The sequence below is a fragment of the Rhynchophorus ferrugineus genome, unplaced genomic scaffold, assembly GCF_030347505.1.
Source record: "Rhynchophorus ferrugineus isolate W39M unplaced genomic scaffold, kcgeb_rfMv2 rfM4, whole genome shotgun sequence".
Lineage (NCBI taxonomy): Eukaryota > Metazoa > Arthropoda > Insecta > Coleoptera > Curculionidae > Rhynchophorus > Rhynchophorus ferrugineus.
This window is the reverse complement of record NW_027472583.1, coordinates 54,155,150-54,168,761: the sequence shown is the minus strand read 5'-3', so window position 1 is coordinate 54,168,761 and position 13,612 is coordinate 54,155,150. Positions and strand designations below refer to the sequence as shown.

Here is a 13,612-nt window from a genome sequence, read left to right as displayed (position 1 = left end):
TCAGTTGTTATTAAATAATCAAATAATATTTTAATATAAACAAACTGGAATAGGGAATTCTTTACGATTCTCAAACGGTGACTAACACTCGGCTAAATATCAAAATAACAGATCAATTGAAAAGTCCCCAGCCTGAAACATAGATGGCGCTACTAGAATTAAATCCATCCCAACCCAACCCTCAAACTCAATCAAATCAATCCTCAAATTCCAGCTCTCAAAAGATGCGTGTATAAATTTGACGGCTGTCGGATCATTAGTTTGTGAATTATAGCATTTTGGGGGAAAAATTCTATTGAAGCAAAAACTTGGCTTGATGCCGAGTTTTTCCGGACACTGTCACAGGAAAATCAACCATCAAGGATTGTTATGCTAAGTTTAAACGTAGTGAAATGAGCAACGAAGACGATGAACGCAGAGGACGCCCAAATGAGGTTGATACCGACAAAAACTTTTAAAAAATCCACAAAATAATTTTGGATGACCGTAAATTGAAATTGAATGAAATAGCAGACACTCTAAAGATATCAACTGAACTTGTATATCATATCATTCACAAATATTTGGGTATGGTGGGTGCCGCGCGAGCTCACTTTTGACCAAAAACAACGGCGAGTTGATGATTCGGAGCGGTGTTTGAAGATGATCAAGCGTAATAAACCCAAGCTTTTGCGTCGATAGGTGATAATGGATAAAATATGGCTCCATCATTTCACTCCGAAGTCCAATCGACAGTCCTCCGACTGCACACGATGAACTCGCTCCAAAGGGTGGGAAAACGCAATACAGCTGACTATGGCGTTTGTATTTTGAGATGCGCATGGAATAATTTTCATTAACTACCTTGAAAAAGGAAGGACCATCAACAGCGACTATTACATATACGTTTAAGGGCCATTTTAACGGTCGCATTTGAAGAAAATGAAAGTGCTGTTTCACCAACACATTGATCATGTTAAAAATCTATGAATTGGGCTTCGAATTGCTTCCTCATCCACCGTATTGCCCAGATCTGGCCTTCAGCGACTATTTCCTATTCTCAGATCTCAAAAGAATGAATACAAAAATGAAATACAAAAGAATTTTCTTCGAATGAAGAGGTGATCGCCGAAACTGAGGCCTATTTTGAATCGAAGGACCAAATCGTACTACAAAAATGGTATCGAAAAGTTGGATGGTCGCTATAATCAGTGTATCACCCTTGAAGGGAATTATGTTGAATAAAATAAACTAATCTTGCCAAAAAAAATATGTTTTACTATGGTAGGCCGGGGACTTTTCAATTGACCTGTTATTAAGTAGTGGTGCCTATATTTATTAATTAAGATACAATGGATGATTAATAAACCCTAAAAACTAATAAACCCTCTGCTCTAAAAGTCTCCCTAACGGTTCAACAATGTTGGAACTATGGCGATTGTACTGGCTAGGAAGGATGTTCTTATATACTATATATACGGATACTTCTCAAACCAAGACTCCGTTTTGGTTTGAGAAGCAACATAATCAACACCATAAGCATCAAAAGAACCGTTTTGGCTGTGTGTATGGGTATGTCATCTTGGAATATTGCAGTGTTTGGTAGCAATATACTAGTCGTAGCAAAAACTTCATCGTTAATCTTGTCGAGATATTCAGTCGCAGTAATCCGGCCAGTGATGTCAACAAGAGGATCAACTAAATACCATGATAATGCCTTTCTGATAGTAGGCTTCATTTGCAGCTTTTCATGGATAAACCTGGCCGTTTATAGAAAATAATGAAAACGATAATCAAGTATCTAGGTTTTATGATCGTTGCACAATGTCTTTAGCGGATTAGCTTGGCGTTGGGTTTCACAACCGCAGCTCTTCCATGAACGTTAGCTTTGTGGAGCTCCTGTCGCACTGGTTTTCTTTTGTCGCGATAGTGAGTGTTGACTTTCCTTGTGACTTTGGCCGCAGTAGTTTTATTTTGTCTGGTCACAACCCTTTTGAATATTCGTCGTCAATTAAGTTTAGGTTTCTCCCACTATTATAATGTTTTATCATGCCGTCACTCGAGAAACTTTAAACAGTTCAGCTGTTTTAAGTAGAAATACTCCCGCTAACCAAACACTAATGATTTCGAAGTCTGAGAGACTTTTTGAGCCGAGATTAATTTTTTTTATAATATCGATATATCTTTTATAAAACACGGATATTATTCTTAGTTATTCCAAAAAATATTTAAATCGATATATCGATATTTTTCTCGGCGGCAGATACCCCTAATAACATACAAATTAGTGATCGTTCTGTGATCGAAAAACTTATCAAGGTAACCAACAAGTTTCCCTTACAATAGTGTAAAGGGACTAATATAAAGATGATAAGATAATAAAACGTGTTTTCACATTTCAAGTATACATGTTCTTTCTTTAATTTTATGTTATAAACATAAGTATAAAATATCAAATAAAGTAATACATTATTGTAAAGGGAACATATGAATAAAACAAGTTTGAAACTGATATTTGGGTTTAGCATGTATATTTAAACAATAACGAACACAATTAAGTAATGTATCTTTCACAGTTTAGAAATGTATATTAAAATAATACTTTTACAAACATGAAATTAATTGTTATTTCTTCAAAACTTAGGTCTATAAAGTAAATAATCTATTCTTCAGATAGTTCATCTTTAATTTTCCTTCTATGACTACTGCTTTCTACTTTGTCTCATGTCCCACGGGGGAAACCAACAATTAATCAACAAATGAGGAATTAAAATTCTATGAAGCTATTTTATATTTGTTACTCATTTGTTTGCAATATTAATTTTAACTCTTGAGCCACAAAATTAGCGTATTTATTACCTACATTAAATGGTTAAAGAAACCCGAAATGATTCAGAAGTTAATACTTATATTAAATATATAAAAAGTACTCATTAATAACACTATAATTTACATAAAAATCTTAATAAACTTTAGAATTACTTCTAGTACAATGATATACTATGTTTCCAGAACCATATCAATTACTACCTGTTCTTAAGCAAGAACAACATTTCTATTATTTTTATCGAAACTTGCTGTAACTTCTATAACTTCGTGTTATAATGTTTCGGCACAGTAGTTTTCCTTTTTAATATCGTTTCGAATGAAAAAATTTAAATTTGTGTACCGAAATTTGTCAGATTTTGATTTTAAAACTTACGCATCCGTAGTTGATTTACGTACAACGGAATGGACGAAAAGTCTATCGTATAAGAGTTGGAGCTGGTAGCGCACCTCAAAGACTAGGCATGTAAACTGAGTAACACACTCGCATCGCATTATTCACACGGAACCAGTGTTATCAACATGCAACAAGATGTACTATATTGCATGGTTTTTATACAACATGGGGCAAAAATCCCATTTTGATTGCCTATAACTTCTCTCAAAGAAAAGATAAGTAAGTTTTGTTTTCACAAAAAGTTTACTTGGTCTTTACATGTTGTTTTTTTGTTAAGATTGAAAAGTTATATCGGCTAAATGGTGATCGCGATTTGCTATGCAACTTTCGGCTCTTTTAAAGGCATTTTTCATGACATGCTGCAACATCTGAGGCTGAATTTCTTCAAATTCGCAACGAATCGTTTGGGCTTTTTCACATAAACTTTTGGTTTTAAAAACCCCACTAAAAAGTGTAGTGCTGTTAAATCTGGAGATCTGGCTGGCTATGCTAAATCGCCACTTCGCGAAATTAGTCTACGTGGAAAAAAGTCATTCAATAATTGAAGTGTTCAACGACCTGTGTGTGCTGTGGCCCTATCTTGCTGAAACCACATGTCTTCTAGTCCTTGTTCTTGATTTTCAGGAGCAAAAAAATGTCGAATCATGTCTTGGTACCGTTCGGTATTAACAGTAACTTGGTCATTTTCAAAAAATAGGAGCCACTGATGTTTCCAGCATGAATACCACACCATACAGTTATTTTTAGCGGATGCAATGATCTTTCATGAATTAATTGAGGATCCTCACTGAGAAGAACATGGGCTTCATCGCTGATTATCAATTTAGACGAAAAATCTTCAATTTCAACAGGCAGCCTTAGAATTATATTACGGTACTCAACTCATTGATCAGGATCTCTCGGTAGCAATTTTTAGACTAATTGAATTTTGTACGGGAACATTTTCAAATTAGTTTTTAAAATTAGCATTAAACTACGTGCAGAAATATGTAGCTGGGAACCACTTCTCGGAATTGCTGTTTCTGGAGACTCTGCAACACTATCACACACCAAAGCCAAATTTTCAGCGTTACGAGACGTCCGTTATTCTTCCAGAATGAAGCCTGTTTGCTGTCGTACCGTACTGTTGAAAATTCGCATGTAAACGATAAATTGTGGTTTTGTGAGGCACAGGACAATTATGATATTTTTGACGCAGTTTCCGCTGAGTGGCAATAATGGAACGATTATTTTCAACAAATCTTGTCATTATTTCTGCTCGTTTTTGTGACGTATATTTATCCATAACAAAATTTGGACGTCTAGACAACATAATGGTTAAAGTGAATCTGAGCTAAACGTCACACAACCAAGATGGCGCGCAATCAAAATAGTATCAGGACTTTTGCCACATCTTATATTATCCCCTTTATATCTTCAAATTGTTACAGTAACCGATATTTTTCCAAAATATATTTCTCATGTTAATAGTACTCCTTATAATACAATAGACAATAGTCTCATTCATTGGATTTTTTTTTAAATAACAACATTTTATTCACCATCGTTAAATATTCGACATAGCATTCATCAGGATTTCATCGTTATTGTTAACCAATAACGATAGTCGTTTATTAATACATTAACCCATTTCATTGAGTTCGTGTAAACATTTCACTGACGGCAATAAACATCTGATGTGTTATTTATGCGCTGATATAAAAGAAAAATTAGATAAATTTACAAATTCAATTGATAATACAATGCTGGACAAAAGATAATAATATAATAATCGTTATAATGACTAAATAAGAATAAACGAAAACCTTATTTACTTATCTACTACACATATTTTATATTCTACTATATATAATTTATCATTTATACCTACCCAAACCTATTTACCTATTTACAACTTTATTTTGACTCCTACCAGCTGATCTCTGTAAAGTCGGTGCCAAACCCAAACAGTTATATTAATTTAGATTTATTTTATTGGTAATCACAAAATTATATTATTATTTTTGTATTGTTTGGGCTATGTATATTTCATTGTTAACTTGCCCTCCCTTTTAATCATTATAATGCCGAAGATCTTTTACTAAGATCAAATACAATTAGTATAAATAAAATATACATGTTCATCACAGATTAATATTCTATTGGTTAGAATGCAATCTGGATTTTAAAGTGTTGTTTTTTATGACTGTTGAACAGTCATTCAGTTGATTATCACTAGATGCGAAAGATGTGGCTGAGTTCTAACAGTAATGAGATAGGGCAACAAAACATCTCTCTGTACCATTTAAAATTACAGACGTTTTAAAATTACTACGAAACAGTATCTACAAATTTTAACTAAGATCAAATACAATTAGTATCAATAAAATGAATATATATGTTCATCACAGATTAATATTCTATTGGTTAGAATGCAATCTGGATTTTAAAGTGTTGTTTTGTTATGACTGTTGAACAGTCATTCAGTTGATTATCACTAGATGCGAAAGATGTGGCTGAGTTCTAACAGTAATGAGATAGGGCAACAAAACATCTTCTCTGTACCATTTAAAATTACAGACGTTTTAAAATTACTACGAAACAGTACGTACAAATTTTAACTAAGCTCAAATACAATTAGTATCAATAAAATGAATATATATGTTCATCACAGATTAATATTCTATTGGTTAGAATGCAATCTGGATTTTTAAAGTGTTGTTTTTTTATAACTGTGGAACAGCCATTCAGTTGATTATCACTAGGTGCGAAAGATGTGACTGAGTTCTAACGGTAATGAGACAGGACAACAAAACATCTTCTCTGTACCATTTAAAACTACGGACGTTTTAAAATTACTACGAAACAGTACGTACAAATTTTAACTAAGATCAAATACAATTAATATCAATAAAATTAATATATATGTTCATCGCAGATTAATATTCTATTGGTTAGAATGGAATCTGGATTTTTAAAGTGTTGCTTTTTTTAATAACTGTGGAACAACCATTCAGTTGATTATCACTAGGTGCGAAAGATGTGGCTGAGTTCTAACAGTAATGAGACAGGACAACAAAACATCTTCTCTGTACCATTTAAAATTACAGACGTTTTAAAATTACTACGAAACAGTACGTACAAATTTCAACTAAGATCAAATACAATTAGTATCAATAAAATGAATATATATATGTTCATCACAGATTAATATTCTATTGGTTAGAATGCAATCTGGATTTTTAAAGTGTTGTTTTTTTATAACTGTGGAACAGCCATTCAGTTGATTATCACTAGGTGCGAAAGATGTGGCTGAGTTCTAACAGTAATGAGACAGGACAACAAAACATCTTCTCTGTACCATTTAAAATTACAAACGTTTTAAAATTACTACGAAACAGTACGTACAAATTTTAACTAAGATCAAATACAATTAGTATCAATAAAATGAATATATATATGTTCATCACAGATTAATATTCTATTGGTTAGAATGCAATCTGGATATTTAAAGTGTTGTTTTTTTATAACTGTGGAACAGCCATTCAGTAGATTATCACTAGGTGCGAAAGATGTGGCTGAGTTCTAACAGTAATGAGACAGGACAACAAAACATCTTCTCTGTACCATTTAAAATTACAGAAGTTTTAATAAGCCATATCTCAACATTAAACTTGCTCTTATTATCTAAACTTTGTCAAAGTGCTGAATATCGAAGGATCAACTTTCTAATACTTAACCAAGTTGTTTGCAAAACTATCATACGCACAAATCAAAGATGGAATATTTGTTGGACCTGATATTCGAAAACTAATAACTGACCCAAAGTTTACGAAACATTTAACGTCCGATGAAGCAGCACGCATGCTGGACATCATTTCAAAGTCTTGTTCACAAATTTCGATAACTACAAATCACCTAATCGACAATTTGTTGCAAAATCACCACGAGATTGCAGCTCGAATGTTATTCAAAATAAATTTTCTGTATTAACATCTTGATTTTTCCCAGAAACTTGAAGCAACGTGAAAGTCGAGCCGATAATTCTGGTGCCTAAATAAGTTACAGAATTTATTTCTATTTTCCATAAAACAACATTATCGCGCTGTTGTAACGAATCTGTTGTACCCAATAAAAATAACACAACCTTCAATTAAAACCAATATGGCTTAAATTCAGTACCATTAAAACTAGAAATAAATATATCGCATTACGAAAACATACTTCAAAATAGAATAAACTACAATGAAACAGCTGGCTAACAAAATAAATACCATATTGTTTCGAAGGTCTATGAACCTTCAGGAATGAATTTATCTAATCTAATCTTGCGATGGCGGACAATAAATAGTCTCTAAATCGTCACATATCACATCGAAAATATTCCATTTCCCATTGGATAAAAATTAGGTCACGTATGTAGATTCTGTCCCTAGGTTGTTCAAAAAGTTTTACTGAAATTACTTTACCTGAAATGTGGTGAAAACTTGAGATACCATGTCAACCGTCTTGAAAAAGTAATTTTAAGAGAGATGCTTTTAATGTTTCACTATTAGAAGCTGTTGTTTAGATGCCGCACTACTAAAACAACTATATATTCGAAATTAATCTAAATTTTCAAAAATCCTTCTAAGGGCACATTAATGAAGGGGTAAGCTTTGAAAATATCGTAGAAAAAATCTGTTTATAAAAATTTCTGGACTAGAACACCCCCTCGAAGAAAATTATTGATATATGTGCAAAAGCGATGTCAAGAATTAGAAAATTATATATAATTATTATATTTCCGAATATAAATCTTCGGAGGCATCATTTTCACATACATCTTCTGGGTATTAAGATAAAAATGAATTCGACTTCTGGAAATATTACAAATGTCTTAGTCACACACAAATAAAGCTTGTCAACACTCTAAACGTTTTCGAAGCATGTCAAGATATGCAATCTGTTTAAAGTGGGCGTGAATCAGTTACCAATTGTAACAGCGAGTATGATTTTAACGATGCCTTCTTGAGCTGTAAGCAGAGACTTCATTGATTGAATGGCTTTGAATCTATTGACCCAAAAAGTATATTAACAATTCAAGTTGATTGTTTAGGGTAAATGATGTGGCTCGGTGAATGGAGGTAAAACGAAATGAAACAGTGGTGTTTACATTATGTGACCGTTATTTATTGGCTATATAAAAATGTGAAAAATACAAATGATAAAACGGATGGCAGCGGTGTTACCTGGAGACGAGGCTTGGGCAGTCGATGGTGGCACGTCTAAACCAAACGAGGGTTGAGCACTGAATGACCGAAATACCCTTCAATAACATCCCGGATAAACGTCTCGGGGTTGCCGCCAGCTATTCGTTGTCGGGTTCTAGTTGGCGCTGCTGGCACCCCGCCCATGTTCAACATCTGGGTATTTTGTAGACCGTTATTCCACGATGTAAAATTCGACATGCCTCAAGATCGCTACAATTGTTTCACCAATATCTGAATACGAACTCACTCTGAGCTGAAACACCAACTCCAAGTGTTTTCATTCTCACACATTTTATTTCAATCTCACCATAGTGATAGAACGAAAAAGTCCTCGAAATGTTGAATATTCTTATGAAATATTGGGTATTAAAATGAACGAAATCCATTTGTTCGTGGAGTGTAGTTGGTAAATCAATGTAGCGTGACCTCCACAGCGAAGATAGATAACCAGCTCATTTATTTATTGCATTAGCTTTGACCTCAACCACATTTCCTGTCCATCATTCCGTGGAATATTTTATACCAACAAATAAACGAATAAAAACCAAATACTGTATATGTTCCTTGCATATATTGCTAAAACAAAAAACAGTTTTATCAGCCAGTCATTTGTTTACAAATACTATTAGTTAGTCACTTAGTACTTAAAAATAGATTATTTTATTGTTTATTAATAGTATAATGTTATTATATTAGAATATTGTAAATGGTATTGGAATGATAGTAAATACACGTTGGTTACAGAGCCACTACTGCCACAGCCAATTGGATAATTCTTTTTTATTGAATTCATTATTGCCAGGACAAACTTTGCACAAAAAAAAAACTTAAAAAAGCTCACGGAAAACTGTTTTATATTCACAGAGAAATAGAGATTTAACTTTATAGGAAATTTTGGGGACGTTTCGACGTCCAACATCTAGATGTCGCTGCTTCTAACTTATTACTTGCTTTAATCGCTATGCTAAGATCCGCGGCGTGATCTGATTGGCTCACTTGGTTTCTATGGTGCGTTTATGGTTTATTTATTTCAGCCGCCATTATGCCATTATGCCTGACGTAAGTAATAGTGCGTTTAGATTTTTATAACGTTTAGAGGAATAGGGACTTTATCGATTTGGAGGCGATAGGCCAGGAACTCCTTCTGACAGTGGAACAGAATAGCCTGAGTTTTGCTCGTCTTTATCTGTAGCCGCCAGAATTTGTACCACGCTATCGCTTGGTTTAGCTGGTCTTGAAGTCTGTTGCGAATAGCGTCGAGATAGTAACCGGTTGTGCAGAAAGCGGTATCATCGGCATAAAATGCTGTGTGGGAAAATGTGTGCAGCGGGAAATCAGCCATATAAAGGTTGAGTAGGGCTGGAGCTAGTGGAGCACCTTGCGGAACTCCTGCGGTGAGAGGAGACTGCGTCACCGATCCTCACTTGAAAGGACCTACCGTCCAAATATGAATCTATTAGGGGAGTGTCTTCCTCGTGGTGGTCTCTTATAACCGGGAACCGCATGGCACCTTTGAACTTGCTTGCTTTGGTGAATGCGTGGTGGCCTAAAGGGTCGTAGTGGTCGCTACTGTATTTTTAGCGTGTTGCAGCTGCACTGAATATTCGTATGTGTACGGTTATTAAAATATCTCAAAATATCATTTTCCCTTAAGTTCAGAAAATGTAATTGAGTCGAGGGGCACTAGCAGCATACTATATATATTTGCATAAATCCTCGTCCTCCAAAACTATATATGCCATCGCGATTTTTTCTGTATAGAACAATTGAACTATATCAAACTATAAACTAAATACGCAATGATCATTAGGTGATTAATGCTTATATCATAAAATGAATGAGATTTATAAGATAGATTATTTTATATATAAGATAAAAATAACAAATATTCCAGATGTTATTTTTAGAATCAATTTGGAATCTAATCTAAACTTAATACCGTCTGTATATTTTTCTTATCTGTCGCCTAAATGATTAATATCGAGTAGAAATGAAATTAAATCACATTTTTTAAATTGCATTAGGTAAAAAAAATCTAGATGTTATTTTATTACCATATTATTCTATTGGTTTAACTGTATTACTCTGTAGGTCAACGATGAAAAAACATTTCCAGTCATTTTAACTAATTCCTACGTTATTTGATATACTGATTACGAGATTAATACTGAAAAAGGCTTAAATACAATACAACTCTGGTTGAATATCGTTGCTAAAAGAAAACAAACGTTCACAAATTCATTTATTTTTCTATTTTAAATTTAACATTAATGTTTTCAAGTAATTACAACCTTTCGTAATTCATGGATATTCAATCGTAAAAATGCTATTCCCTCTAAAGGTTGTATATGTTTTATTTCTCAATATTTGTCATTAACATTTTCTAAAAGTACGTTAAGCTAAATTTAATTCATAATAATATAAAATCAGGTTTAAATAAAACGTTTAAAAGAAAGAATTGTTCATCCTGAGGTACTCGAATTTAGCCATTAGTTCACCATCAGCAATTATGTTACGCTATTGAAAGAAACTATTTAAAAAATGAACAAAACATGGATCAAAAAAAAGCACATATAAAATTATATTTTGTTGTAAAATTACACATAATCTTTACCATCTGTCAATGCCAGATATACCCTTCAAGAATTTATATCAGCGTCACACTTTTTCTATATTCGAATTTAACCTTTTTTTTATAATTTTTTTGTTAATACATGGTTATAAGTTTGTAACCTACAATTTGTTCTTAAAATAGAAAATTCGAAAAATCGATTACGTGCAATGGGGGAAATCCAAAAGATTGTAAGATGAATGCCACATCAATTGAATGACAAGCAAACAGAAAATAGAAAAATTATATGTGCAGTTCTGTTTCAAAGGTGTAATCGGAGGACATTTCTACATCGAATAGTGACGAGTGATGAAAATAACGGTGGATTTATTTAGAAAACCCTCGAAAATCGATTTGGTCGCAAGACAATGCTGTGTGTTTGGTGGGACCAGAGTGGCGTGATGTATTATGAACTGTTGAAACATTGTGAAACAGTTAATAGTGATCGCTAGACATAACAAATGATCAATTTGAACCATGCATTGATCAAAAAACGTCCAGAATGGACCCGAGGGTACGATAAATTGATTTTACTGCACGATAATGCCGTTTCATCAAGGAAGCGTTGAAACAAGTTAGATGCGACATATGTTCGCACCCGCCGTACCCTCGAGGCCTTGTCCAGTCCGACTATCAACTTTTTGCATCAACGGAACACGCGCTTACAGAGCAGCACTTTGCCAATTTCGAATAAATTAAAAAATGACTGAAATAGTTTTGCTCAAAGATCAAACAGTTTTTTGGGATGGCATTCATAAATTGTCTGAAGGAAGGACAATATGTATAGATTTAAATGGCCAATTGTATTAATTAATTAATTTTTCCATTTGCTTGAAAATTGTGTAGTTTTTTCCGAAAAAAAAAAACGGCAATAACTTTTCGATACACCTGACTAGAGTTCAGTCTATACCTACGGTAGCATTTTCTGAAGCTTGTAGATAAATTCTACCAGCTGAACCTTGCCAAACATAAATACTTAAGCTACGTCTAGAATATAGCTGAGCAGACTTCTCTAAATATCGTAAAAGCTTAATGGCGGTGAATTTTGACTTCGAAAACAAAATCAAATAGTACAGGACTAAAAGTGCACAAATATTCCAAATTTCAAGTTCAAATCAAGCTCAAAGGATATGAAAATATCACTGAATATCGCTATAAATTATAATTAATATATTGAAATTAAATATTAGAATAATGTTGTATATATAAAAATGTAGGTGAAGTACACTTCATCATTCAACTACCTGTAGATGGATTATGATATTGGAACAGTGTAGCATACTATACTACGGCTTTCAAGGACTTTGCTTGATCTTCTTCTTCTCTAACGCAGTTAGAGAAATGACGTTTTTTATATGACAATTAGTTTCGTTGGGGATAATTAATATGAATCTGGTTGCGTATATTCAGTTACTACGTAGTCCTTTTGAATCTTATCTTTTATTGGAACTGTAACGGTAATCAGAACAATGTTTGATGAATGATAACAGTTCTGTATACAAAATAAAATTACCATCTGCTCTTCGCAAATGATATGATAACGGTTAGCTGTTATGTAAAATAATGTTTTCTACAGACCTATCGTTGTTTTTTTCGTCCATTAATTTTTCCTAAAATTAAATAAAAAAATAAAATTTAAACAAAATAGCTAAACTTACATTACATTTGTTTCAGAAACAAAATATCTGCCAAACATACAGAATGACTACAATTGCAAGTTCTCTCCGTCAGACAAGTGTAATATCAGATGGGCGCTGAGGAACTGGCAAATTGATGACAGCTCATCAAAGACCAAAGAATTTTTAGGAGATAGCAGGTGGGAAGGTAAGCTTCAAAGACCTTTTATTTATCATTCAGCGTTTTTACTTTTTTTTTTCTTTTTTTGTACCAAATAATGGTTTGTGTATTAGTAACTAAAAAATATTGAGAGCAAACGTAGATTTACCGAGAAAATACATTGTTCAATTGACTTACGGACATGATAGCGGTTACCATGACAAGTTACACCACGCGACAAATCTTTAGGACACTACAGATTTCTCATTTCAGTGCTTAATTAAAATAAATATTTAACTTTTAAGTTCCACGATACATGTAAACATTACAAAGGCAGCTATTGTCTACTTACATGTTCCTTACGCGGAACCGTTTTTTTTATGCAGAAGTAGACCATAGATATGCCGCTCCAGCATCGCGACAAAACCATAGCACAGTTTTCAATAATATACATAGTACTATATAACAGGTCAATTGAAAAGTCCCCGGCTTACCATAGTAAAACAAATTTTTTGGCAAAATTAGTTTTTTTTATTCGGCATAATTGCCTTCAGAGATGATACACCGATTATAGCGACCCTCCAACTTTTCGACACCATTTTGTAGAACGATTTGTCCTTTGCTTCAAAATAGGCCTCAGTTTCATCGGCAAGTCCCGAGTATTCAGTAGATAAAGGACTTGAATGTTCCTCAAGTTAGAACAGGCATCTTCTTGCCTAATTCTAAAAATAGCGATCAGTTATATGACTCTAAACATTTTGAATATTACTCAGGGAGAAGCATTTTAATCTT

The 13,612-nt window shown here is 33.3% G+C and overlaps 1 protein-coding gene across 3 annotated transcripts in view; it reads left to right on the top strand.

Annotated features, from left to right (window-relative positions):
* LOC143196263 (uncharacterized) overlaps positions 1-13,612 on the top strand; it is a 66,455-nt gene that overhangs the window by 24,896 nt on the left and 27,947 nt on the right. For all 3 annotated transcript variants that reach the window (XM_076403924.1, XM_076403925.1, XM_076403923.1), the window contains exon 3: positions 12,719-12,868. In XM_076403924.1, coding sequence (XP_076260039.1) covers positions 12,719-12,868 — 150 coding nt within the window. The remainder of the gene's footprint in view (positions 1-12,718; positions 12,869-13,612) is intronic.